Raw genomic sequence first — 27,425 nt, forward strand, 5'->3', positions numbered from 1 at the left:
TGGAGAATGCTCAAGGTTTCAAAACATCTAGATACCGAAGGGGCCAAAGTCAAAATGCAAATCGGAGACAATAAATCGTTTTCATTGGTATTTGTGTAAAGGAAGTCAAAGGACACTCAGTAAGACCTTTAAATCCGGAGCTGTCAAGTGAGAGCCGTCCTAAGGCGACAGACCCGCGCACTCTGCAGGCTGATCCGCTAAGCCAGCCTCCTCCCCCCGAAGGTGGAGGGGACCCGGGCCGGGGCGGAGAGCAGAGCCGGCGCATGCGCGCGCTCGGTCGCCCGTCCCTCCTTGCCCTCTCCGGCGACCCTCGGGCCAAGCCTGGCTACCTGCCGCCCAGTCACCTTCCAGCTCCCTACCACCTAGTCCTTCATATCCGTTAGCGCTCATTCGCGCCTCCTAAAGCTTTCCGTTGAGTGCGCAGGGCCCCCTCCAGGCCAGGAGGTAAGAAAACGGAGGAACGGGGGGCTTCTACGCTGCGGGCAGGCAAGCGATCACCGGGTCGCCGACGTCACCACGGGGCTGAGAACCGCTAGGGTTTTAACCCGCGTCCCGGGCTGCGCGCAGGCGCCCCAGAGAGGAAGGCCTGGCGCGCTTCAGCCAATGAGAGCGCGACCAGCGGCCTGTCCCGGAGCCCCGGCTCCTCTCGAGCGAGCCTCGGCGCCGGGGCTGACGGACTGGCAGAGCAGTACGCGCCCAGATGAGATTTTAGGGCTGGGGGTTCACAGAGCCCCGGGGGTAGGATCCTGTCAGCGCCAGTCGTCAGGTGCGGCGAGAGCAGGCGGGAGCGGCGCGAGCTCGTTGGCCGGGCTAGCGCGCATGCGCCCCCGCGTGGCCCAGCGCGTCCCACACAGTCCTGCGGGAGCAGCGCCCGTCCTTGCACCGGGTACCTCGTGGGAAGTGGAGCAGGTCAGAGCAAGCCCCCGCGGAGGAGACTTGGCGGAGCTGTAAGCTGCAGGACCGAAGGGACTCCGTGTGTACCTTCGGGCTGCTCCGGGCAGAAGCGGGGCGGGGGGTGCGGCGGAGGGGGAGTGCGGGCAGAGCAGCAGTCACAGTCACCTTAGCCCGGCGTGCTAAAACTCGGGCGGTGCCAGCGGCCCGCGTACTCGCGTCGCGTCTCTTTTAACTTGTTTGAAATGAGAAACTTGAGACGATTTAGATGTTGTTTCCGCTATCGTATTTCCCCGGTCTTTGACTTATCATAGAAAAATGTTATGATTCAAATCTCAGAACATAAGATATACGAAAGGAAAGCTTTAAAAACCTAGATATTTTGCTACAATTTATTAATTTATCTAAAAGGCTTCCTGCTTTTGCCTTTTCTTTGCTTTTTCCCTTCCCTAAGAAGTATTAAACTGAAGAGCAATGAAAAATTGCCTGCTTTTATCTCTCCTTGATAGAACATACTACTTTTTAAAACTGTAGAAGATAGTTACTAAGGAAAGCCACAGTTTAAATGAGAGTAAACCTAAGGATATTAACCCTGTTAAAGTAAATGACTTTCAAAAAAAATTATGCCACCTGACTAAAGATCGGTACTAGGACCTCTGTGTGGCAAACATTGTTTCTGTCAAAAGTAATTTAAACAAAAGTTTTAAGCTACCCGTAATTTGGCTTTTCCACCTATTTAGATATCTATTTCTACCCAATTTGATTTGAAACTGCCCAGATTTAGTGCCTCACTTTATTTATTTATTTATTTTTAGTGCGTCACTTTAAAGAGCACAGAATTTGGGTTAAAGTCAAAACTTTTCGTTTTATAAAATAGAAGCTAATGTTGTCACTATTAAGTGTATTAGGGCAGCCATTTACTATGGTTTGTGATTGAACTGCATCTTTCCTGGTCTTCCTCCCGCCATGCAGAGGAAACAGGCTCCGTGGAAAAGCCTTCCGAGTCCCGCCATTCTAAGTGTAGCCCCTGGTAGCTGCCCATGGTACTTTGCGCATTGCTAAGTTATTTCATTTACCGCAGTGTTTTATAATCATCTGCTTGTGTCCAATTCCTCCCTCTCTCCTAGACTAAATTTTTGGAATGGTGGAATTATCTTGGTATTTTTCTATTCCCAGTGTTTAGATAGAGCCTGGTACATAAGTGTTTGGGTAAATACCTGTTGATGAGCTAGGTAATTAAGGCCCTGAGTTTCTCCTAAGTATGGTAAGACAGAGGAATGTTTTAGTCATTTTGTAGCATGCCTGAGGCCTTTTCCAAATGGAGGACTAGTGGGCCAGGCGAAATGCGGACAAGATCGGCCCAGGTATGAATTTGAAGACCAGAATCCTGCCGCTGACCTGGGTGCCTCCGCCTTTTGGACTTATTTCTCACTTGGAAACGGGAGCACCTAGCTCTGCCCTTCAGTCAGCTGATAGTGATTTGATTTTCTGTGTAGCTGGTCCTGTAGATCTGAATCTTCTAGTCTTCTTAGCAATTATATTTCTCATAATAAATTTAAAAGTTGTCATAGGAGTTGTCAGCCCCTTATGTTTCATTTTCCCAGGGCCTCTTTATTTCTGGCTGAAGTGATAAAATTGGGTGCTTGGTCTTGAAAAGATGAGAACTGACCCAAGATCTATGCCACCGTGAAAAGGCAAGCAGCGTGTGTACCAACCTGCTGGCCTATAACCTTATTTCCACTTAGTTGTTTGTTTTTTTTATCTCAAGAAGTAGGTTAACCATACAGGAAACAAAGAACAGGTCAAGCGAAACTTAGAATCTCCATTTGAATTTTAGCATACAATTGACTATGTAAAAATCTTTCCCTCAAATTGTACTGAACAGGTATATTTAAAGAATTATTTCTTAATTTCTCTCTGTTTTCTCATTGTTAGTGTATAGGAAAGCTTAAAAGTTTCCTAACAGACCCCTCAATCCTGTAAGATGATAGAATGCCTGAAGGCAGTGATTCTCGAACCTGAATTTGGAGAACCACTGCCCTAAAGGATATTCCCTGTTTTTTTTTTTTTTCCTTCTCTTTCTTGCCTTGTGTGTGTTAGCCACTCAGTCGCGTCCGATTATTTGAGACCCCATGAACTTCTCTATCCATGGGATTTTCCAAGCAAGAGTGCTGGAGTGGGTTGCCGTTTTCTTCTCCAGGGGATCTTCCTGACCCACGGATAGAACAAGGTCTCCTGCATGGCGGGCAGATGCTTTGCCATCTGAGCCACCAGGAAAGCCTCTTCTTCCCTTCTTATCCCTCCTGTTTTTTCAAAAAATGGGTCCTGGTCTGATCACGCCTTCCCTATCACTTAGCTGTCAGAGCCTGCTCTTAAAGGAGGGCTAATGGGAAATAAATTTTTCCAGCAATTTAAATACGAAATGAACATCTTAGAATTGTAGTTTGGTTGAGTGTCTATCAGAATTATTAAGTAAAAATCTTTCTTATGTGCATGGGCATTTTCTCGTAGAAATATGAATGGCCACCTTTGGGGAAGGGAAGGATTGTTGGCAAAAGGAAAAGTAGTCACGTTCTCTCTCATAATGCCTCTCCACCTCCCAGTTGTGAAACACTGTCTTTAAAAAGCCATGTTCATGGCTAATTCATATCAATGTATAACAAAAACTACTGTAATGATGTAAAGTAATTAGCCTCCAACTAATAAAAATTAAAAAAAAAAAAAAAAGCCATGTTCATTTATTGAAAAGGCAGTTGCCACAGCACAATACACTTGATTTTACCCATTTTGGTTCCTTTGCATTTTGAAGAGAGAAATGCTACTAACATGAAAACTTACATTTTTATACTAAGCATGTGCTTACCAGCATTTTAAATGTCTTTCAACATTTTTTCTGAAATTCACAGCACAGATAACTTCGCCTGCTGAGCATCAGATAAAGCTCAGTAGTGTTACATATATTTGTCGTTGTTTCATTTGTGTTAAACTTGTTATTATTGGTAGTATTAGAATTGTAATTTATTACAATTATTTTTTTATTTATTAGTATTAGAATTGTAATTTTCCTCTTTATTTTATAAAAGGGAGACATTTCAGTAAAATATTTAGTCGTTGATAGACTTTTTTTAATTGAGCTATAGTTGATTTATAGTGTTGTGTTTCAGATGTACAGAAAAGTGATTATTTTTCAGATTCTCTTCATTTATAAGTTGTTAAAAAATACTAAGTATGGTTCCCTGTGCCATACAGTAGGTCCTTGTTGTTTATCTGTTTTATTTATGGTAGTGTGTATATGTTAATACCAAACTCCTAATTTATCTCTACCCCCCTTATCCCTTGTTAACTGTAAGTTTGTTTTCTATGTCTGTGGGTATGTTTCTGTTTTGTAAGTAAGTTCATTTGTCTTTTTTTTTAGATTCTACATATAAGTGATACTATATGGTATTTGTCTTTCTCTGTGAATTGACATTTTCTACAATGAAGATAAAGTTTCTGACTTAACTACTCCTGCCTAGCAGACTATAGTATTGTGTTGGCTTACAGTATTCTCTCAGTTAATAAAACATTTTTCTATTTCAGTTTGACATGACAGTGTATTTTATGCAGGTGTTTTTGCTATGACATATACGCATTCCTGGAAACCTAGACATTCTGTAAGATAATATACTAATCAAGGTTCATCTAAAAAAATATACACCTCTCAAAACAAGACATGTGGGAATCTCTAGCTGTTTCATTTGTGCTATTGCAGCTCCCCAGGTTGCTTGATGAAGTGGAAAATGCAAAGATACTTGAAGCGACTAACCATCTGCTGCTTAAACCAAAGGAACTACTGGAGGATTTTCAGGGTTGTTTTTTTTTTTTTCAGGATTTTGTTTATAGCTAAAACTTCCTTTGTAATAGTAGAAAGCCCACCACTGATGATCTCAAATCATTAACATGGTGGGGGAAATGCATGTGATATAATATCTCTCCCCTGCTGACCAGATGCACATAAGCTATGTTAATTCACATTAAAGAAACATTTTTCTTTGGTAGCAGAACAGACTGCTCTTGGATCATCTCTGTCATTTATTAAATGAGGAGCAGACTCAGGGGAAGTGAAACAACTTGTCCGTTCTCACACAGCTAGTCAGTGATGCAGTCAGGATTTGAATGTGGATTTCAGAGACTCCGGGCTTCCCAGGTGGCACTAGTGGTTAAGAATCCACTGCCAGTGCAGGAATTGCAAGAGACACAGGTTCGATCCCTAGGTCGGCACCCCACTCCAGTATTCTTGCCTGGAAAATTCCATGGACAGAACCTGGCAGGCTGCAGTCCATGGGGCTGAAAAGAGAGAGACACGACTGAGCATGCGTGCTCGGAAACTCCAGCCTACCTAACCATCGGGCAGACTGCCTTCCCCAGCAGCATCATGTTCACTTAAATTTTCCTTGAGTTGGCCTAAATCCGCGCCATCCAATAAAAATACAGTATGAGCCCCAGATGTAATTTAAATTTTTCCAGTGATAAATCAAAACACAGTTAAAACCAGATTGTGTTTTGCTTTTAAAATAGAAACAAGTGAAATCAATAAATTATCGTTTCAACAGCTCATCAGAATCTAAAATGTGATACTTGGCATTTTCTCTCTGTGCCCCCTGCCTTCCCCCAGAAGTCATATTCATAACCACTGGACCCCAGGGAAGTCCCTGTTGTGTTTGATTTGATGTCTTGCTTTGGAAAGTGGGCTGCGGAACATAACTTGGATCTCCTATGTTGCACATCAGATGGAGGCATTGTGATTTCTTAAACTTCTAAGATACTGCTGCCACAGACCGTTAAAACAGGCACGTTGTTGTTGCAATGGGAGGCCTATATGCTTTCCATTGTTCAGTACGTAGGACTTTTCAAGGCTTCTTTTAGAAGCCTGAGAGAAAAACCATAGTGGTTAGAGCATGGCTGCTTATTATTTTCATCTGTTTTCCATTCGTGTTCTTGGGTAACCATATGCCTCTAGAGTATTATTCCTCATTTCTTATCCAGTTTTAGCTCATTTTATCATCTTTGCAGTTAAGTGGCATAAATGTTCTTAATATGAAAACTGAAATATCATCATGTGTGAATGTGAAGGACTCTTTTCTTCTTGAACTCCACTGGGACCACAGTCCAGGGCTGTCACTGGACAGGTTTCCCAGGGCCGGGGGCCTGTCTTAAATACTCAGTGAACAACATGCATGTCATTTTTGTTGAATTTTGTATGCCAGCAGCACTGTTTTTTTGTTTTTAATTTTAAGAACATATTTTGCATGTTCATGGTAAATAAACTAGGAAATATAAAAAGTAAAGGACTTCCTAGCTGACACTTAGAGAGAGCCAGTTTTGGGTTGGATATGTATATTCTTCTGGTCTCTTCTTTGCAAACTTTAAGCCTTGTACCTGTTCTCTCTTAACTAAGTCGAGATTGTTCAGTTACTTTGATTGATTGATTGAGTTTTGGTTGCACTGGGTCGTCATTGCTGCGCTCGGGCTCTTTCTAGTTGCGGTGAGCGGGAGCTCCTCGCCTGTGCACAGGCTTCTGATTGCAGCGGCTTCTCTCGTCGTGGAGTATGAACTGTAGCTGTGTGGACTTCCGTAGTTACAGCACAGGCTCAGTAGTTGTGGCACACAGGCTTAGTTGCTCCAAGGCTTGTAGCATCTTCCCAGGCCAGGCATTGAGCCTATGTCCCCTGCATTGGCAGGCAGATTCTTATCCACTGTACCACCAGGAAAGTCCTGTTCGGTTAATTTTGTGACGACGTTTGGTAAGAATTCAGTCCATCATGGACAGCACCAAAATTTTAGTAAAAATGTTCTTCTTCCCTCATTATGTCTCCATTTAATCTCAGAAATCTTGCAAATGGTAGGAATATTTCTAGTATCTGAATTTATTACAAACAAAATAGCAAGGTGAATGGTTAATAAAACCTTTTTAAACATTTAAATGAATGCCTATAAACACATTCTGTATCCAAGAGGGTCTTGCCACACCAGTCGACCAGAAAATAAATGGAAGCATCCACTGTTGTTTGCAAATGCACTTTTTAAGTGGGTAATTCTTGACTTTTCTTTAAAATACATCTTCTGTTAGTGGCAGTTATGCTTCATTACATTGCCTTGGTTCAGATATATTAACTGCATTACGAAAGCATTTTTTATTTTAAATTAATTTATTATTTTTTAATTGAAGGATAATTGCTTTACAGAATTGTGTTGGTTTCTACCAAACATCAACTGAAAATTTTTAAACCATTTTTAGTGCTTAAGATTTTGACAGAATAGGACTTGAGCCATGTGGTGGTTTGTTTTGAGGGAATATGTTGCTCCACATGGCTATTAAGAGTGGAATAGTGTAGAAAGCTCCAAGCTTCGTAAGCCAGGGGAAGAAAGGAGAAAGGATTTTTTTAAACCTGGTGATTATCGTGTAAATAATAAGTCACTTCAAGACTTTAATAAGAGATTGCTCAGAGTTTTTAAAGTCACTCGATCAGTTGACATGGGTTGCTGAAGCTCTGAATTATTGGAAAAGTTCATGTGATTAAAATCATGTTTCCCCTTTATCTGCTTAAACTTTTAAAACATAAAAAACCTTTGTTTTTTAGAGCAATATTAGGTTCACAACAAAAGTGAGCAAAGTATAGATTCCCACTTCCTCCCTACACACACATAGCCTCCCATACCTGAGTTGTACATTTGTTACAATCGATGAACCTATATTGACACGTGATTATCACCCAAAGTCCATAGTTTACATTAGGGTTCACTCTTAGTGTTGTACATTTCATAGGTTTGGGCAAATGTATAATGATATCTATCTACCATTATAGTAGTATTATATGGAGTACTTCCACTGCCCAAAAATCCTGTGTGGTCCACCAATTCATCCCTCCCTCCCTGCCAACCACTGATCTCTTTACTATCAGCATAGTTTTGCCTTTTCCAAAATGCCATATAGTTGGAATCATACAGTATATAATCTTCCCAGGTTGCTTTTTTCACTTAGTTATATGCATTTAAATTTCTTCATGTCTCCTCATAGCTTGAGAGCTCATTTGTTTTAGTACTGAGTAATATTTAATTAGCTGGATGTACTACAGTTTATCAGCTCACCTACTGAAGGAAATCTTGGTTGCTTCTAGGATCTGGCAATTACAAATAAAACCACAATAAACGTTAGTGTGCAGGTTTGTGTGTAGACATGTTTTCAGTTCATTTGAATAAATACTAAGGAGTGTGGTTACTAGATCATATGGTAAGAGTCTGTTTAGTTTTGTAAGAAGTTTCCAAACTGCCTTCCAAAGTGGCTGTATCATTTTGCATTCCTGCTAGCAATGAATGAGAGTTTCTGTTGCTCCACATCCTCACCAGCATTTGTTGTCAGCGTTTTGGATTTGGCCATTCTAATAGGTGTGCTGTAGTATATCATTGTTTTAATTTGCATTTCCCTGAAGACCTATGATGTGAAACATATTTTTATATGCTTATTTGCCATCTGTATATCTTCTTCCATGAGGTATCTGTTCAAATCTTTGGCCCATGTTTTAATTAGGTTGTCCATTTTCCTGTTGTTGAGTTTTAAAGATATTTTTGGTGTATGTTGGATAGCAATCCTTTGTCAGATATGTATATCCTTTGCAAATATTTTCTCCCAGTCTGTGGTTTGTTCTTTCTTTCACTCTACATTGTCTTTCACAGAGCAAATTTTTTTTTAATTTTTAATTTTAATGAAATTCAGCATATCAGTTCTTTCCTTCACAGACTGAACCTTTGGTGTTGTATCTGAAAAGTCACTAACATACCTAAGGTCATCTAGGTTTTCTCCTAGGTACCTGTCTATGAATTCTGTAGTCTTGTGTTTTATATTTAGGTCTTTGATCCAGTTTGAGTTAATTTTTGTGAAGTGTGTAAATTGTATGACTGGATTAATATTTTTGCATGTAGATGTCCAGTTGTTCCAGTACCATTTGTTGAAAAGATTATCATTGCTCCATAGTAGCACCTTTGTCAAAGATCAGTTGGCTATATTTTTGATATCTCTTCCTGGATGCTCTTACTGTCCCATTAATCTATTTGTGTATTCTTTTACCAGTTACTGTAACTTTACAGTAAGTCTTGAAGTCCACTAGTGTCAGTCTTCCAACTTTATTCTTCTTCAGTGTTGAGTTGGCTGTTCTATTTATTCTTCATATAAACTATTATATGTTGTTTCCAAATAATAATTTGCTGAGATTTTGGTTGGGATTGCATTGAATCTGTAAATCAAATTGGAAAGAACTGACATCTTGACAAAATTGAGTCTTGCTATCCATGAACATGGAATATCTCTCCATTTCATTCTTCTTTGATTTTTTTTAATCCAAGTCTTAGTTTTCCTCATAGATCTTCAACATATTTTGTTAGATTTATAATTTAAGTATTTCATTTTGGGGGTTGCTAATGTAAATTGTAATGTGCTTTTAATTTCAAATTCTATTTGTTCATTACTGGTATCTGCTTAACTTTTTAAGTGATTAATGGATGCCTGGAACTTGACCTACATATATATTCAGAAATGTTTTGCCACCTGAGACCTGTGAGGAGGTAAGCTTTGTGCTTCAATCTGTTATTAGTATTTGGGAGGTGGAGGGAGGATGTGGAAGCTGTTAGGTATTTAATTTCAATTTATTATAATTTATCAAATTCCAACTATTTTGTCTGTATTATGGTGGAGGGCAGGAGTAAGAAAAAGAAAATTTATGTAAACATCCGTGTCTTTCTCCCAAGTATCTATTCAGAGTAAAAGGTGAAAAGAATAAATACCATCTTTCAAAATAGTTCGGTGTGAAGAGTTTAAGAGGAAAAGAAAATAGTTTGTCCTTAGCACAGATCTTACCATGTTGCCGTCAGGTCTGTTGCTGTCATATAGAAAACCACTTTGCATTGAAATTGTATAATAAGATCAGTCAAATGTTATATTTGCTATTTATATATATATTATATAGTCTAAATGCTTCCTAGTTCAGGAAAGGATTTGAGAAGCTCAATAAAATTTAATTGGCATAGTAATAGGCACATATGCAGTTAATCAAAATGAAAACCAGATGCCCTCTAGAGAAAAAAGATCATTTGTTTAAAAAGTAGAACTGATTATAGACAATCATTCAAATATCAGGTTTCTGGCTTCTTGGTAGCCAAGTCAAAAAAGGTAAATTTATTTGGCTCAAAGTATATAACCAAAATAAAATTTGATCTGTTCCATAAAAATAATGTCTCCGTTATGTCTCCATAATGACTCCACACTTCAAATGCAGGAGACACGGGTTCAATCCCTGGTCAGGGAACTAAGATCCCACATGCCTCAGGGCACAATCTCACCCCAAAAAATGACATGTCAAGTTTTAGATTACTAAAACACATTTGACACTGATTAGTACTTTTAAATAATTATGCGTTGATACGTGACTCTCTCAGTAAATGGTCACTGTTAAAAGGAGTGTCTTTAGGGGGTACAGGCTGTTTCCACCAATTCAGTTTATGATGAGGATTATCCAATAAAGGGAGACTTTCTCTCACTGAATTTATGACATAAATTGTTTAAAAGAAGAAGAAAAGTGAAACAAAAGAGGCTGTGAGATACTGGATAGCATCCCAAAAAGTTGTTGGGCAGATGTTGAGACATTCTATATGTTGTGGTATCTGATGATAGTGTTCAGCTGTAGGAAACCAGGCTAAAGTGTTGTGTCCTCTTGCTCTGATGCAAAGAGAGGCTGTAGGAGCTTGGAAGGATGGGATTTATAACACTTCCTGGGCTGTTTCCTTCAGTGATACCTGCTCCTTCACCCCCATGCCACTGATGGCAGTAAGTACTAGTTGTTGTGGATAGAGACACCGTTTTCTAGCTTTTTTGATCTCAGTCTTTAGAAAACTATATTTTAACTCTAACCTATAAAAATAAAAGTTTCATAACAGTAGTTAACCTTGCCACACATAATATCCTAGAATATCTTCTTTTCTGAGATATATTTTCTGGGTTGGTTTTTTTTTTTTTGGTGTGTTTTTTATGTTGGTCATGGATTGCTAAACTGATTTCACAACTAAGTTGACTGCACAGTCTGTGTGTGTAAATGAAGCTTCATTCGCCCCCAGCCACCTCCTTCCTTTATCTCTTGCCTGTGGCTCCTTTCCCACTACAGCAGTGGAGTTGCACAGTTGCATCACAAACCAGATGGCCCTGAAAGCCTAAAATATTTCCTCTCTGGCCCTTTACAAAAGAAGTTTCATGTGCCAGTTTTGCTCAATCTAAAGCAACACACACACACAAAATAAAGCAACACAATATTGATTTCAGTTCAGTTCAGTCACTCAGTTGTGTCCCACTCTTTGCAACCCCATGAATCGTGGCACGCCAGGCCTCCCTGTCCACCACCAACTCCTGGAGTCCACCCAAACTCATGTCCATTGAATCGGTGATGCCATCCAACCATCTCATCCTCTGTCATCCCCTTCTCCTCCTGCCCTCAATCTTTCCCAGCATCAGGGTCTTTTCAAATGAGTCAGCTCTTCACATCAGGTGGCCAAAGTATTGGAGTTTCAGCTTCAACATCAGTCCTTCCAATGAACATTCAGGACTGATTGCCTTTAGGATGGACTGGCTGGATCTCCTTGCAGACCAAGGAACTCTCAAGAGTCTTTTCCAACACCACAGTTCAAAAGCATCAATTCTTCAGCACTCAGCTTTCTTTATAGTTCAACTCTCACACACATACATGACTACTGGAAAAACCATACTAAACAGACCTTTGTTGGTAAAGTAAGGTCTCTGGTTTTTAATATGCTGTCTAGATTGGTCATAACTTTCCTTCCAAGGAGTAAGTGTCTTTTAATTTCATGGCTGCAGTCACCATCTGCAGTGATTTGGGAGCCCAGAAAAATAAAGTCAGGCACTGTTTCCACTGTTTCCCCACCTATTTGACATGAAGTGATGGGACCAGATGCCATGATCTTAGTTTTCTGAATGTTGAGCTTTAAGCCAACTTTTTCACTCTACTCTTTCACTTTCATCAAGAGGCTCTTTAGTTCTTCTTCACTTTCTGCCATAAGGGTGGTGTCATCTGCATATCTGAGGTTATTGATATTTCTCCCGGCAGTCTTGATTCCAGCTTGTGCTTCAGCCAGCCCAGCGTTTCTCTGGTTTTTCTTACTCTTATTTCCTTGCATTAAATATCTGCTGCACAGTCATTTACTATACGTTAGCCAGACCCTGTGGTGGGAGCCTCTGAGCTCTCCTGCCCCTCTGGGTCTACCTCAGGGTTTGCCCTGAGGCCATCAGTGGCCGAGGGGAAGAGGAATACCAAGTCAGGCTCACTCCAGCAGGACACAGGTTGCCCCCAATGGGTGACTAGCTGGAAGACTTCCCGCTGGCAGGACCGAACCCTTCTTGGGACCAGACAGCAGCCCCAGACATCCTCCCCAAGGCTCCTCCCTTCCCTTTCGCCTTCTGTAGGTGTCTGGCCTGAACCGTGGTCTGAAAAGTCTCCCTACTTCCTCTCTTTCCCAGTCATTCTGTCTTGCACAGAATGCACATCTACTTCTGTCTTGACTTCTGCTTTTCAGCAGACCCAAACTAGCATAATGAACAACAGTAAATACCTGTGAAATGTTTTTCCTGCCCTCAAGGATGCCATGGTAGTTGAGGAGGATGAATACTTATCATTTCTACATTATGGTATTCTGTTCCACGTACGTGGGGCACACAGGTTGTTTTATTAAAGCTTAGAAAAGGGAAAGACTGTTTATAATGAGGATACAAGAGGGAAGGTTCTGGGGGACTGGGCACATTGCCTCCTGGCACATCGCTAGGACTGCGGTAATTAGTGAATGAGTAAGTACAATTTGAACAGACGGAAGTGGGGAACAGAAAGGATGTCTGAGAGCTTAGAAATCATGAGAAGAAATGGAAGGACAAGGCAGATGGCCAGCAGGGCTGAAGCTGAGGGTTTCTGTCAGGAGTGCTTGAAGATCAAGTTGGAAAGATAGATTGGAAGTCATAAATACCAGACTAAGAAATGGATTTTACTCTGCAAGAGTTGAAACACCATCAAAGGTGTTTCAGTAAGGAATCCAAGGATAGTGGGATTTTAGGAAAATTAACCTGTATACAGCATGGTTAAGGAAAAGAAACAGGAGAATACTGATTAGGAGGCAGTTCAGTCCAATTTTGTGGTGGTCATTGCTGGGAAGAAGGAATAATTTCAAAGGATGCGGTAAAGTGACAAGAAGTAAGACTTCAGGACTGACAATGAGGTGGGGCTGGTAAGCTAATTGAGGCAACAGTGGGTTTAAGGGGTTCTGCACTGGCAACAGGCAGAAAAGAGGTACCTCAGTAACAGAAATAAAGAATGTAATCCTGGACGGCACTGTCCAACTGCTTCCTTGCCTTTTGTACCCAAGCTGAGTTTAGAAGAAAAGTAATAACCTCGGCTCCTTTTTTTTAAGACATTTAAAATTTGAGAGGCTAGCAGGATAGCTAAAGTGTCCATCACGCATTTGGAAATGGGGACTTAAACTCAGATAGAGAGGAAATGGAGCTGTCACTAACATTTACTTATCCTGCCTCCTACTGAGGACTTTCGGCATCTCCTTTACTGTCCAAACTCCTGTTATATAATCCTTAATACACAGCCTGTATGTTGATTTTATAGAAGGTTCAAGTATAGGTTGAAAAAAAGAAAAGTAATCTGAAAATATGATGGTGGTGCTCAGATTGTTTTGTTTTGTTTTTTAATCTCCAGAAATGATTCTATAATACCGTTTTATTTTTGAAAATACATATTTATTTGGCTGTGCCAGGTCTTCCTTGCTGCACACGGAATCTTTTAGTTGTGCATGTGGGATCTACTTCCCTGATCAGGGAACAAAACCAGACCCCTTGCATTGGGGTCTGCACTAAGTCCTAGCCACTGGACCACCAGGGAAGCCCCTCAATCACTGTAAAAGTAGAAAACTTCCCCAAAGATTCAGTGCACCTAATGTAGGAGACCAAAGTGGACACAGTATTTAGAGACTTCCTCACAGCCCAGTGGGACTTCCCTAGTGACTCAGATGGTAAAGAATCCGTCTGCAATGTGGGAGACCTGAGTTCAATCCCTGGGTTGGGAAGATCCCCTGGAGAAGAGCATGGCCACCCACTCCAGTGTTCTTGCCTGGAGAATCCTGTGGACAGAGGAGGCCGGCAGGCTACAGTCCCTGGGGTCACAAAGAGTCGGACACAACTGGACGACTTTCAGTTCACTTCACTTCACAGCCCATCATACAGTGAAAAAGGTAAATTATTACATTCAAAAATAGAAGTCATGAAAGTGCTTCCCAGAAACTGCAAATAATTTCATTTGGATTTAAAACTACTTTTAAAAAAAACACTCCCCAGTGATTTATGTCAAAATTTGAGAATGAGATGTCAGGGTATCTAACTGGAAAATTTAGCATGCTGGTAATGATGAAATGAACTAGAAGACATTTTATATCTCTTATGAAGCATTACAATTCTCAAACAATTTTTCACTTTAAAGATTATTCTTTTGGATATCAGGGTTTTTTTTTTAAATCTGGAAAAGAAAAATGATATACAAAATTGTCATCATTTGCAGTGAAGCCAGTTTACATTTCAAGGTAGGCTTTTGAGAGGAAGTTTTATTATTATTATTAAATATTATCTTATGATGTTACATCAGAGGAATTTATAACCACTGTTTATAGAAATCATATAGCTGTCACTGAAATCTACTCTTCTGTAGATTTCAGAAAACCACAAAGTTTTACACTCTGGTTTATACATTGTTTCTGTGATGTTTCCCACAGTAATCTTAATGTTACTGTTACTTTATTCATGGGGGGATTTGTGTCTGTGTCAGTGATCCAGTGAGTAATAAATCCATATCTTTTAAAAAGGTTATGTCCAGGAAAGATATTTCCATACTGCTTTCTGTTATCAAGAGCTTTGTCAGGAGCTGAAGCCGTCAATGCCTTGAGGCCGTTTTACTTTGCTGTACATCCAGATTTCTTTGGACAGCACCCCAGGGAAAGGGTAAATATTTATTTTTCTTTATATTTAACGTTCAGTCTATGTTTGTTTATTTACCTTTGCTACAGTGTAATACAGAGAGTTCTATAAATTGTGTTTGTTTTGTCCTAGCAGTATAATCAATGCTTTGAACTAAAGACACTGGAAATTGAAACTAACTATTGTTTTTTTATGAAAGCGGTCATATTTCTGGCAGGCAATAAAGATACCAGTTTAGGAACTTCCCTGGTGGTCCAGTGGTTAAGACTTCACCTTCCAGTGCAGAGGGTGTGGGTTTGATCCCTGATGGGGGAATCTTAGATCCCACATGCCTCACAGCCAAGAAACCAAAACATAAAATAGAAACAATACTGTAACAGATTGAATAAAGACTTTAAAAATGGTCCATATTAAAAAAAATCTAAAAAAAAAAGATACCGTGTAAACTCTGTATGTGAGTAATCATGTTTTCTGTACCAAAATTGAGGCTCAGAAAGACCACTTCTGGCCTCTGTTAGTATAATTAGTTCCTTTTTAAAGATTGATATAAGGAAGGTTTTTCAGTGCCTGAATAGTTACCTGCTGTTTGTCCATTTCCCCACACCATCAGTTCATGTGTGTTCAAGGAATACAAACTGATGTGAAAAATAACTCATGATAAACTTTTTTTTTATGATAAACTTAATTAGGAACACCAGTATTTTTTAACATTAGATAATATATTACAAAACCAAATGCTTTGAAATTATCTCATTGGTTCCTTTTATCTTCCTTGATACTGATAACCTGTTTAACATGAAAAGGAATTTAAAACTCTTGAAAATTAGAACATTACTGTATTGCCTTTTTCTACTTACCATGGAAAATAAATCAGTTTTACTTCTTTGCTTTAGGAAAATACTCTGCTTATGATGGTGGTTATATTGGTTGTTAGAAATTAGATCCTTTTTAACTAATTAGTAAATTGAATCAACAGCAAAATATCCACTACCTTGGAGATGTAATAAATTAATACAAATTATTGGGAATGTCAAACATGAATACAGTTTAATGTTTCACAATTTACAGTTTTTAAATCCAACATGTATGGAAAAATTAAGCTTAGTGCTAGGTGATGATTTCCCTCCTCTACCAATATACCTTTTTTTTTCTTTTAACTAAAACTTTTATGTGCCGTAAAATGTGAACTCAGCAGGCTTGGGTTGCTTTGTTAGAAAGAAATGCCTGGCTTCAATCCTGGCTCTTCACTGCCTCCTGGGAGATGAGCTCTGAGCCTGCCTGATAAGAATGTTTCTGTGTGCCCAAAGCCTTGGGCCACACCAGACAGTTTACCCTAACAATGTGAGTTATGGTAAAATGCCTAATTTCTCATGTCTGAGACCCTCTGGGGAGGCTGGAGACAAATACCTAAGGTCAGTCACGTGGGCACATAGTGCCCCAGTAAAAGCCCCGGCTCCCAAGGCTTGAATGAGCTTTTGTGGTTGGCAGCGCTTCTGATGTTGTCACATGTCCTTGCTGGGATCTTAGGCACTGCCTGTAGAACGTCCCTGGGAGAGGACAGCTGGAATCTTGCACTTGGCCCCTCCTGGACTGCACCCCACACACATTTTCCCTTTGCTGATTTTAATCTGTATGCTTTTGCTGTAATAAAGTATAACCATGAGTGTAATAGCTTTTCTGAGTTCTGTAAATCCTTCTAGGTAGTAAATCATCAAACCCCCAACACAATATAGCTGAGAGTCAGTTTTTGTCTAAAGAATGTGTGTGTGTGTGTGTGTGTGTGTGGTTTTTTATGCGTTGTTTCTTTAAGCTTGTTTTAAAATTGAAGTATAGTTGATTTACAGTGTGTTGATTTCTGCTATATAGCACAATGATTCAGTTATACATATGTATGTATTTTATATTCTTTTTCATTATGGTTTATCACAAGATACTGAATATAGTTCCTTGTACTATACTGTTTTTATTATATAACTAGATTTATCAATCATTTATTACTTGAGATATTTAGTCATAGTTAGGCTTTTTCTACATCTCATTTATAAAGGAACTCAGCCATGTTTTCTTCTAATACTTTCGTAGCTACATTTTTTTTTTAATATCTCTTCTCTGTGGAGTTACATGTTGTGAGGTATGGATTCAATTTTATCCTGTACCGAGGACCTATGAAATCCCAACTTTTTTTAGTACTAAATTCTTTAATACACTCAATAGTGTGTTTAAAAGGTTGGGATATAATTTCTGATGTTTCCTTGTTCTATTTTGTACATAAATGTCTTAATATTTTTTTCCAGGAAGTCAATGAAAATTCCCTTAAGAGATTAAGTGCCTACTTAGAAAACCTTCAGAAACCAGGCTTCAAGTCTTTGAAACCAACCCAGCTTGTGTTTTATGTAAGAGAAACAGATCAGCATCCCTCTGATGGCCAGGAACACTTCAGCACTTCTGGTACATGTCTTATTTCTCATATGTCCCTTGCACTCTTGCAGGCTTCGTTTGGTATGAGTTCAATCTGCCTAAAAATTGCTAGAAGACCTCTGGAGTGAAGCCTTGTCATAGAAAGTAATATCATTTAATCAAGAGTTTTCCTGGAGTTAGATTTTATTCCTGGCTACTTCTGTTCGATGAGCCTCCTTTTTTTTTTTTTTTCCTTAAGGATAGTTGCTTTACAATGCTGTGTCAGTTTCTGCTGTATGACAGAGTGAATAAGTTATATGTACACATACATCCCCTCCCCCTGAGCACCCCCGTCCCAGCCCTCTAGGTCATCACGGAGAACAGAGCTGAGCACCCCATGTGGTACGCACCTTCCCAGTAGCTGTTTTATGTATGGCAGTGTGTATATGGATGAGCCACTTTTTATGTTTAAACTTTTTTGACTAGAATACTAAAATGTTTCTGTTTGTCCCCTTCCTGTTTCAGTACTGTTTTATTAAATGTGTATATGACAATTTTTTTTTTAATATAGCTTACCTTTTCTTATCTAGTCCTCAAAGTACCCTGTGAGGTACCTAGTATTTGCCCAATTGTAACTTAATAATTTTCCAGGACCATGGAGACAGAATAAGGGTCTCTGAACTCTCTAACCCCAGCCTCATACTATTTCTAAAATCTGATCAGTCTAAATATACAGCTTTCTGTTTGGTCCTTTGTCACCGCTTTGCATGTCCAACTCTTTGGGACCCCATGGACTGTAGCCCACCAGGCTCCTCTGTCCATGGAATTCTCCAGGAAAGAATACTGGAGTGGTTTGCCATTTCCTGCTCCAGGGGATCTTCCCTACCCAGGGATTGAACCCGGGTCTCCTGCACTACAATGTAGGCAGAATCTTTACCTTCTGAACCACCAGGGAAGTCCCAGTAATACTTAAAACTAAGGGTAAATGTAGGTCCGTTATTCTCTAAACATCCATCCTTTTTGTCATTCTTGAGGAAATAACTCTTTTAGAATAAACTTTAAAACAATTTAAAGATTTACTAAGAGTTTTCTGTGAATTAATGCTAAAACAAAGAGCTGTAGTCAGCTTTGGCTGAGTAAAGAGAAAAATCCTCTACTTTCAGTTAATGGTTAACTTTGAACCATTTGCTAAATAAAAGTAGATTGTGAAAAATAATTAAGAGATGAGAGAAGACGTAGCATAAGTGAGAAAAAGATAATGTTAGTATATAAGGAGTTTTTAGGTGTCAGAAAAAAAAAGAGCAGCTCAGTTACAAAGACAGGCAAACAGTGTCCCAGCACTTCAAGAAATAATACCCATACATAGCCACTGGATCTCCCCAGGTGGCTCAGGGGCAAAGAATCCACCTGCCAAGCAGGAGATGAGGGCTCCATCCCTGGGTGGGGAAGATCCCCTGGAGAAGGAAATGGCAACCCACGCCAGTATGCTTGCCTGGGAAATCCCATGGACAGAGGAGCCTGGTGGGCTACAGTCAATGGGGTTGCAAAGAGTCGGACACAACTAAGTGACTAAACAACAAGTAGCCAATACGCACATAAAAATGTTTAGCTTTAGTAATCAATGCAAACTAAGTTAATTAGATAATATTCCCAATAAAGGAGGCGTGCAATCTGGCACAGGCATTCCAAACTATGTAGCAGCTCTTACATTGAATTAAGTGATTAATGGAGTTGGTAAATTAAGAGAGAAATTGAGATTTACTCCTTGACTCATCTCTTCTGAGGATAAACTATTTCTTCCGAACCTCAACTGCAGGAACTTGGATTTTCCTTTCCTCTTTCACTGCCTAGAATAATTCTACAAAAATTTTTCTCACATTACATCAGTGATTTGACTAAAAACTCTTTCTTAGTTTGCATGTTCTAGACTCTGTAAATCTGTGTGGCAGGCAGAATAGGTATCTCTGAGAACAATCTAGACTGTGATGACTGTCATCAGTGGCAAAGACACGAAAAAAAACACATTTCAGCCTTGAATGGAACGGTGAAAAATTAAGAACAATTTTTATGCCCATCAGTTTCAGAAGTGTAAAATAAATTATGCTCCATTCATTATGTGGATTAGCATAGCACTACTGAAACAAAAGAGGTTGACATACACATACAGATATGGAGGAGTCCCCCAGGTTAAATAACAAGAGCAAATTCGAAGTAATACCTGCAGAATGGTGTAGTTGATATGGGGCTTCCCTGGTAGATTAGACAGTAAAGAATCTGCCTGCAATTCAGGAGACCTGGGTTCAATCCCTGGGTCAGGAAGATCTCCTGGAGAAGGGAATGGCAACGCACTGCAGTATTCTTGCCTAGAGAATTCCATGGACAGAGGAACCTCCAAGCTACCATCTATGGAGTCACAAAGAGTCAGACACAGCTGAGTTTATATGTTTAAATGGAGCGGTTCACACCATAGGGGTGTGTGTGTGCAAAGACATAAGTGTGTATGTCATGCGTAACATGCATACGAAGCACATAGGAAAGGTCGAGAGCAGCGCTATTTCAGAGAACCTTCTGCAGTGATGTCACACGTATGTGTGTATGCATGTCTGGTACAGCCGGCACTGGCCCAATATGGCTCCTGAGCACTTGAAGTGGAGCTAGTATGACCAGGAACTGAATTTTAAATTTAACTTAATTTTAATCAATTTAATTTTAAATAGCCACATATGCCTAGTAGCTACCATATAAGGTAGTGTGTACTTGAATGTTAATAAGATTGTATCTAGTGAAATTGTGTGCCTGTCAACAGACTTTTACTTTATACGTATCATTTTACAATAAGGATGTACTTATATAATACTTATGTAATTTTTAAAACCAATTTTTAAAAAATTTTGAAGAAAAAGGGGTCAGCATGTTATTTATAGTGGGGAAAATGCTTGGCGTGGTGTCAGCTCAGATGTAAACCCTCACTCACTATTCTTAACCCCTTGAGCCTATGCTTCTTCACATTTCAAAGGAGATAATAATGGCACCCGATGTGAACGTTGATTGAAAAGTGATACACATTCAACTACTGCCAAGTTTAATAACCAATAAGTGGTGAGGGAACCCAGTAGATTTCCTGTTGTTGACTTAACAAGTTAGATTACTAGTCTGAGCACAGTGACTACCTGTATTAAAATCAGATTGTGAAGTGCTGACTTTTAAAAAACTAGGGAATTTTGAGTCACTTCTGAAAATACTGAGTCACAAGATGGGGATAGGGGAGTATAAGCACAGTCACTTTTAATCATAGAGAAAATTTGAGGTGAGTTTCTGTGACCCCCTCCACGAACCACTGTCCCCGTCAGCCTCCCCTGCCTCTACCCTTCCCCTGGGCCTTAAGCCCTGGAGACTCTTTTTGGTGGACACTTGCTTATAGGAGAACTTTCCCATTCCTTAGACTGTAGAGATACAATTTATGAACAGCATTGAAAAATATTCTCAATCCTCTTTTTGGGCCGGGATCACTGGTGCCAAACTAGAAAATGGAGCTGACAGAGAACTTCATAAATCAAGAGAGTATGGTACAGTTCTGGAGAGGGGACATCATTTTCCATTTACAGATGATTTTTCAATAGGATGAATTTTAATTGGTAATGGAGTGTTTTAAAAGATTTTGATTCTATAAATGTTGTATGAAAAAAATGTTTTTAAAGTAAAGCAAATAATCATCTGTATTAACTGTTTGGGGGAATTATATTCTCTAGGATTTCGAGCAGTCAAATTTACTTTGCACACCAGAGATCTGCTAAGCACAGTATTATATATTCTCAACTCCTGCAGTTTATCTATTGAACATGTCCAAAGCTTGAATACTAATGTGCATTCCCAGCCTCTCAAAGAGGCCAAAAGGACATCTGACAGGCCCATCAAATGGGACAAGTCTTACTACTCCTTTACTGGATTCAAGGACCCTGATGAAGACCTCGAGCAAGTCTGGAGAACGGAAACAACCCTAACGTATGTAAAAGTTTTTACTTACCTGATGTTTATGTTTAAAATTATAGTCTAAGATCCTGGTGATCCAGTAGTTAAGGCTCTGAGCTTTCACTGCAGGGGGCAGAGATTCAATCCCTGGTTGGGGAACTAAGATCCTGCATGCTGTGCGGTACATGCAAAAGAAAATAATTTTAATTGAAAAAATAAAACTAAAAGTTTAATTTTCCAGGAAAAGTAATGCTATCAATGTAGTTAACCCAGTAATCATTACAAAAAGAGATATTTCATGCTTCCTACTCAAAGTGACCAGAATACCTCTAATGGTATTTGATTTTTTTTTTTTTTTTTGCCTTTTCATACCAAATGCAGAAAATTGTTTTGTTTTGAGTATGAGCTAGAAGAGAGTGTCTCAGCCTTACATGCACTGGATTCCAGCCCATGAGGCTTCTGCTTACACCTTTAGGAGGGTATTGCTCTGCTTACACCCTTAAGAGGATATTCCTCACAGTATGCCCAGATAAACCAAAGCTTGGGAATGTGTTACCTATACCTTTTCAGTGTAGAAAAAAGTGGGATTGGATAAGTCAGAGCAAAAGAACAAGAATAAGATTTGTTGCACCATTAAGTCAACAGGCTTAAGAATAACCTATTAAAAAAATTCAGAGAAGCAATTAGCCTGCAGTTCAGTTGAGTGTTTCATGGGGTACAGTTTTGGTCTGGTGCTAAATGTGTAACCATTTTGAAAAGACTGTTCCAGAGACCTTGAACTTGGAGTTCGTCAGCTGGCGAACTAATGAAAAAAGATTGGAACTGGGAAAAGCCAGTTCCCCGAGATAACTGCTATTTCACTGGTTTCTTGTACAAGCCAAGTATAATTTCCTTACTTGAATGTAGTTCATCTAGTAAAATTCTTGAGTCTTTAATAAAAGACTTTCTTACATTATATTATATTATACTATTAATAGATAATGAGTTTTTAAGAGTAGGGACTGTGTTTTAATCATCTCTCTTTCTAATACTAATCTGCTTCACAGATTCATAAAACCTTTCCAGCATTTTTATTAACACTGAATTAAAGAACCGTTAAATAAGTGTGACTGTGAAGTGCTGTAGGCTCAGTATGGGGAACTCAAGGTTTAATATGGAAATGTAAAGTAGCTTAATACAGATGATAGCAGTGGAGTGACTCAGCAATGGATGCAGAGGGCCCATTTGGGGGGGTGGGGGGTGGAACAGTGCCTCTGTTAATTTCACTAGTGTTGACTTAGTAAAAGTATCTGCTGTTTTAGTAAGAGATACATTATCTTAAGGAAAATTCCTGAGTGTAAATGAGTTGTGTTACTATGAATTCTTGTTACTATGAATTTTCTCCATAGGTGTTTTTAATTGATGCTCTCATGGATTCTTTGCCATTTGAACCACCAGGAAAGCCCAATAATAACCAGCGCTAGCTCAAATCATGTCATTTTGACTTGTCTCCTCTCAAAGAAGATAACATAAATTGAGTAAACCATTGTTTCAGAAATTGAAGTCAGTGGAAATTTAACATTCTAATTTATTGACAAAATGCAATATCCATTGGTATGTATCTTGTCAATGAAGTAAACCCCATTATTAGCTATATAGCTTTTCTTAGTTTTGGCAAGTGAAATTAATGATACAGCATTACATGTTTTAACATGTTTTAGCCTTGTTTATAACAGATCTTGCAGTCCCCTTGAAACTGATTTAATGGGGAAGAATGAGTATGGCTGAGTCCCTTCACTGCTCACCTGAAACTATCACATAGATAGATCTAATATCTACATAGATAGATAGATAAATGCCAACTGTAGAACCTTCATTTTTTGTCTCAGGGTTTAGAAGCAAAACACAAAAATTGTTAAACTAGGCCACTTAAATTTTATACATTAAATGTAAGAATTCAAATAATCAGGTCATGAATATATAGTCATAAGATTCTATTTCAGTCCACATTTTAAGACATTTGGTCCCAGAAGGAAACATGGTATTTGCTTGATAATTCATTTGTCTACAAATCATCCTTTTTCTTGCCTAATTTAAGTTAAATTAATATGTATTATTTAATAAATGAGGGAAAATGGAAAAATTGTAATAGCAAATATTCATGACATAAAGTAAGATATTTTACTTTTCTTATTTCTCACACACCATGCAGAAGTGACAAAGTCTTTACCAATATTCTTAAAGGGAGAGTAGGAAGAATTATTAACAGCTGCACACAATTAGTGAATCAAAAAAATGTGGAATGTAGGGACTCCCCTGGCGGTCCAGTGATGAGGACTCTGCACTTCCACTGCAGGGGGCCGAGTTCACCTCTGTCCAGGAGCTAAGATGACTGCAACGGCCAAAAAAAAGACGTAGGACACCTTTACTTAAGAGTGCAAGGTCCCAGTTCCTCATCACAATGTGCAAGACATTTTATGATCTCCCTCTTTGTCACACACATGCGCGCGTGCGCGCGCACACACACACACACACACCTCTCCAGTCTCATCTCACACCCCACCCCACCCCCAGGCATTGTGTGATCTGGTTCATCTCACAGTTCCCTATGTAGTAGCCTCGTGGGCATGCCCTTTGCTCTCACTAATCCGCTTGGGAACACCTGATCCATCTCTCAGGTTCCAGGTCACTTATCACCTGCTCTGTAGAACTTTCCAGGCAGAAGTAATTCATTCTTCCTTTGTTCTCATAGAAGCTCATATATTCTCTTCCAGTTGCTTATCTCTCTACTCCTTGCTAGATGTGTCTTCCTTATACTGTTAGGCCTTCAGGATAAATATTTGAGTGGTTCTGAGAGTTTCAACTTGATTTTCTTTTTTTGGCCACACCACATGTCTTTCAGGATCTTAGTTCCCCAACTAGGAATCAAACCCATGCCCTGTGTGGAGTCCTAACCACTGGACCACCAGGGAATTCCCTCAACTTGATTAGTGTTTAAATATTGTAGATTACAACATCTAAAACCTTTAAAGTGACTATTAAAAAGAACCCTAAGAAGGTTTACTTGACAGGCATTTTTGAGATGGACAAATGAGCCTTTCTGCACCATTATCATAACACCTGACTGTCACTGACAGGTGTCCAGTGGGGTGTCAGATGTCCTGGGGGGGCGCTTTAGACCATCTTCCCCCAGCCTCCCTGGAGCTTTCTCTTCCTCAGCTGTACCCAGGGCCCACTCCACCTCCACCCAGAATGTTCCTCTGGTCCTGGAGTCTGCTTGCTATTCTACCACGGCCACTCCGGCAGCAGCCTTTCGGCCTCCCAGGCACGACCCAGGCCTCGTCTGTGCAGACTCCCCTCGGGAAAGAGAGGCCGGGCGCCAGAGCCAGCATGCCCGTGCCGTGCCCGCGATGACGCCGAGGTAGAGGCCGCCTCGGAGGGGGAGCGGGAGGAGCGCGCTGTTGTACAAGGCCGCCTCGGCTGCCTTCAGCTCTGCTCAGAGAGCTGCCCCTCCTAACCCCTAGGCAGACTCTGACGTTCGTTTTCTCTTTTAAGACTTCACTAAGGTAAACAGTCTCAGAAATGCAGATTTAAGAGAACATCTTTCTGCTGAGCCCGTGATGTAGTTGTAGGAGAACGATAAAGGTGGGGAGAGGTGAGACTGGAGCGGCCTCTCAGTTGGGTGGAAAGAAACCAAGGGGCAAACAGACCCACTTGGGAGGAGGAGGTGGGCTGACTGGTCAGGTCTGAGCAGTGGGAGCCTTTGGACGGAGAGGTGGGGCGGGAGGCAGGGTTTGCAGTGAGCTGAGAACTCAGGGTGCGAATAGACAAGGTGAAGACCAAGGAAGAAACTGGATCTACCCAGTTAGAATCCATAGTTACCTTCGCAAGTTCCTTCATCAGGAAATAGTGCCTCTTAAATGACACCAGTACCATTTGGTACGTCTTCTGACTTGACTTTTTCACCACCTGGCTACACAACCATATCATTTGCTCTAGTTGAGGAAGGGGTAGCCCTGCCCTCGCATGGAGATGACTGATGTAAGTGAAGGCCTAGTAGAACCTTCTGAAAAGGCAATAAACATAATGGAGGTTTAATTTTTTTTAACTTATTTATTTTTTAATGCTTTTATTTTTTTTTTTACTATTCTTCATTTTTTGGCCACACTGCAGGGCATGCAGTATCCTAATCCCCAAACCCAGGGTCAAACCTATGATCCCTGCAGCAAAAGCACAGAGTCCTAACCACTGGATCACCAGGAAATTCCTAAATATTCAGCCTTTTGGGGGCAAGGAGGCTGGGACATGCAGAATCTTGATTCCCCAGCAAGGGGTCAAACCTGCACCCCCTGCTTTGGAAGCATGGAGTCTTAACCCCTGGACCACCAGAGATGTCCTTGAAGCATCTTTGATTTTTAAAAAATCACTCCATCTCTGGAAGTCTAGTAAAAAGCTTGGTGTAATGCAAGTTTAATTTTTTTGATAGGCTAAGGAAGTTCTCATAACTAAAATATGATTAACAGGTACTGGCAGTTCTCCAAGAAGCCTGTTTTAGAAGTAGGAGTTTACTCTAAAAGTAGACTTGGCAGGACTACTTATAACTTGGTAAAGGTTTGATAGGAAACTCGGTTTAACATTGGGGCTGCTTTAAGGTAATGAATACGTGTTTCAATAGTAGAAATGTTTGCATTATAGTTAGTATTGCAAAGTGTACATCTGTGTTTTTTTTTCTTTCTAGTTCCTGGTTAGATAACAATGGGAAAAGTGCTATTAAAAAGCTGAAGAATAGTTTGCCACTTAGAAAAGAACTAGATCGTTTAAAAGATGAACTGTCTCATCAGTTGCAGCTGTCAGATATCAGGTAATGAAGAAGAGAAAACCTGATTTATAGATTAAAATAAGTGTGTGTTACCTATTGGTAAAGGTTTCTAACAGTTAAATATTTGCATCTTTAATTATTCTTTTCACTAAATACTCAATTATCTTTATGAAACTCATCAAATGTTTATCTAAGAAAACCATTATGAATTTCTAATTGAAAAAGTGGAGTAAGGTTTAGATACTGACATTTTTAGCATAATAACATACTGGATTTATAAGAAAAATACACTTTTCCATATGCATATAATAAATAAAAATCAGTATTTCTCCCTCATATAAGATTGGTATTTGAGTTTAAAAAGAGAAAAGGAGGACTTCCTTGATGGCTCAGTAGGTAAGGAATCCACCTGCAATGCAGGAGACACAGGAGATGCAGGTTCGATCCCTGGGGAGGGGAGATCCCCTGGAGAAGGAAATGGCAACCCACTTCAGTATTTTCGCCTGGAGAATTCCATGGACAGAGGGGCCTGGCGGGCTACAGTGTATAGGGTCACAAAGAGTTGGACACACCTGACTAAACAACTAAAGAAAAAAGAGAAAGGGAAAGAAAAAAAAAGTTGTATTCTTTGGTTCTATGTTATATAGCATGACTTTTAAAAATTTTTTTAATTGAGATATAGTTGATATATAGCGTTATACTAGTTCCATGTGTTTTACCTAATAATTCATTACTCATATTCGTTATTGACATCTGTCATCATACATAGCTAGGAAAATTTTTTTCTTGTGATGAGAACTTTTAAGATCTACTCTTTAAGCAACTTTCAAAATACAATACAGTATTATTATTAACTGTAATCACCATATGACTTTTTTAAAAGTTTTCATAAACTTAGAAATCATTTGCTGAAGTTTATGATAAAATAGATTTAACAGCTGCAGCCCTAAGGAGTGGGTGATGTGATTCATTCATGGGCCTCCCTGAGGTATTGTCATCTGGCCTGGTGCTTAAACTTCTGTGACCGTTTTGCTGCAGCCTGTTTTGCTTTCAACTGTCATCATGAGGACTGTTTTCTTATACTGAACCACATGACTATTTGGATACAGTGAAAGTGAAGTCGCTCAGTCATGTCCAACTCTTTGCGACCCCGTGGACTGTAGCCTACCAGGCTCCTCCGTCCGTGGGATTCTCCAGGCAAGGATACTGGAGTGGGTTGCCATAGCACCTTTATGCTGTGCTTGCAGAATCACATAGTACTTATACATTCTGTATTTGAATCATAATTGTTGAAGATAATTCAGATTTATAAGG

The 27,425-nt window shown here is 39.7% G+C and overlaps 1 protein-coding gene across 4 annotated transcripts in view; it reads left to right on the top strand.

Moving 5' to 3' along the window:
- The first annotated feature begins 253 nt into the window (after window positions 1-253).
- Window positions 254-27,425, top strand: part of TCAIM (T cell activation inhibitor, mitochondrial) — a 36,317-nt gene continuing 9,145 nt past the window's right edge. Inside the window, exons 1-6 of one of the 4 annotated variants that reach the window (XM_020915505.2) lie at window positions 254-444; window positions 9,417-9,489; window positions 14,836-14,971; window positions 17,242-17,395; window positions 21,094-21,346; window positions 26,031-26,153. In XM_020915505.2, the coding sequence (XP_020771164.2) occupies window positions 9,461-9,489; window positions 14,836-14,971; window positions 17,242-17,395; window positions 21,094-21,346; window positions 26,031-26,153 (695 nt within the window). In that variant the 5' untranslated portion in view covers window positions 254-444; window positions 9,417-9,460. Of the gene's footprint in view, window positions 445-581; window positions 974-9,416; window positions 9,490-14,835; window positions 14,972-17,241; window positions 17,396-21,093; window positions 21,347-26,030; window positions 26,154-27,425 lie in introns of those variants that run through there. The other 3 variants (XM_020915508.2, XM_020915507.2, XM_020915504.2) reach the window with 3 other exon arrangements.

Source organism: Odocoileus virginianus, chromosome 26 (genome assembly GCF_023699985.2).
Source record: "Odocoileus virginianus isolate 20LAN1187 ecotype Illinois chromosome 26, Ovbor_1.2, whole genome shotgun sequence".
Lineage (NCBI taxonomy): Eukaryota > Metazoa > Chordata > Mammalia > Artiodactyla > Cervidae > Odocoileus > Odocoileus virginianus.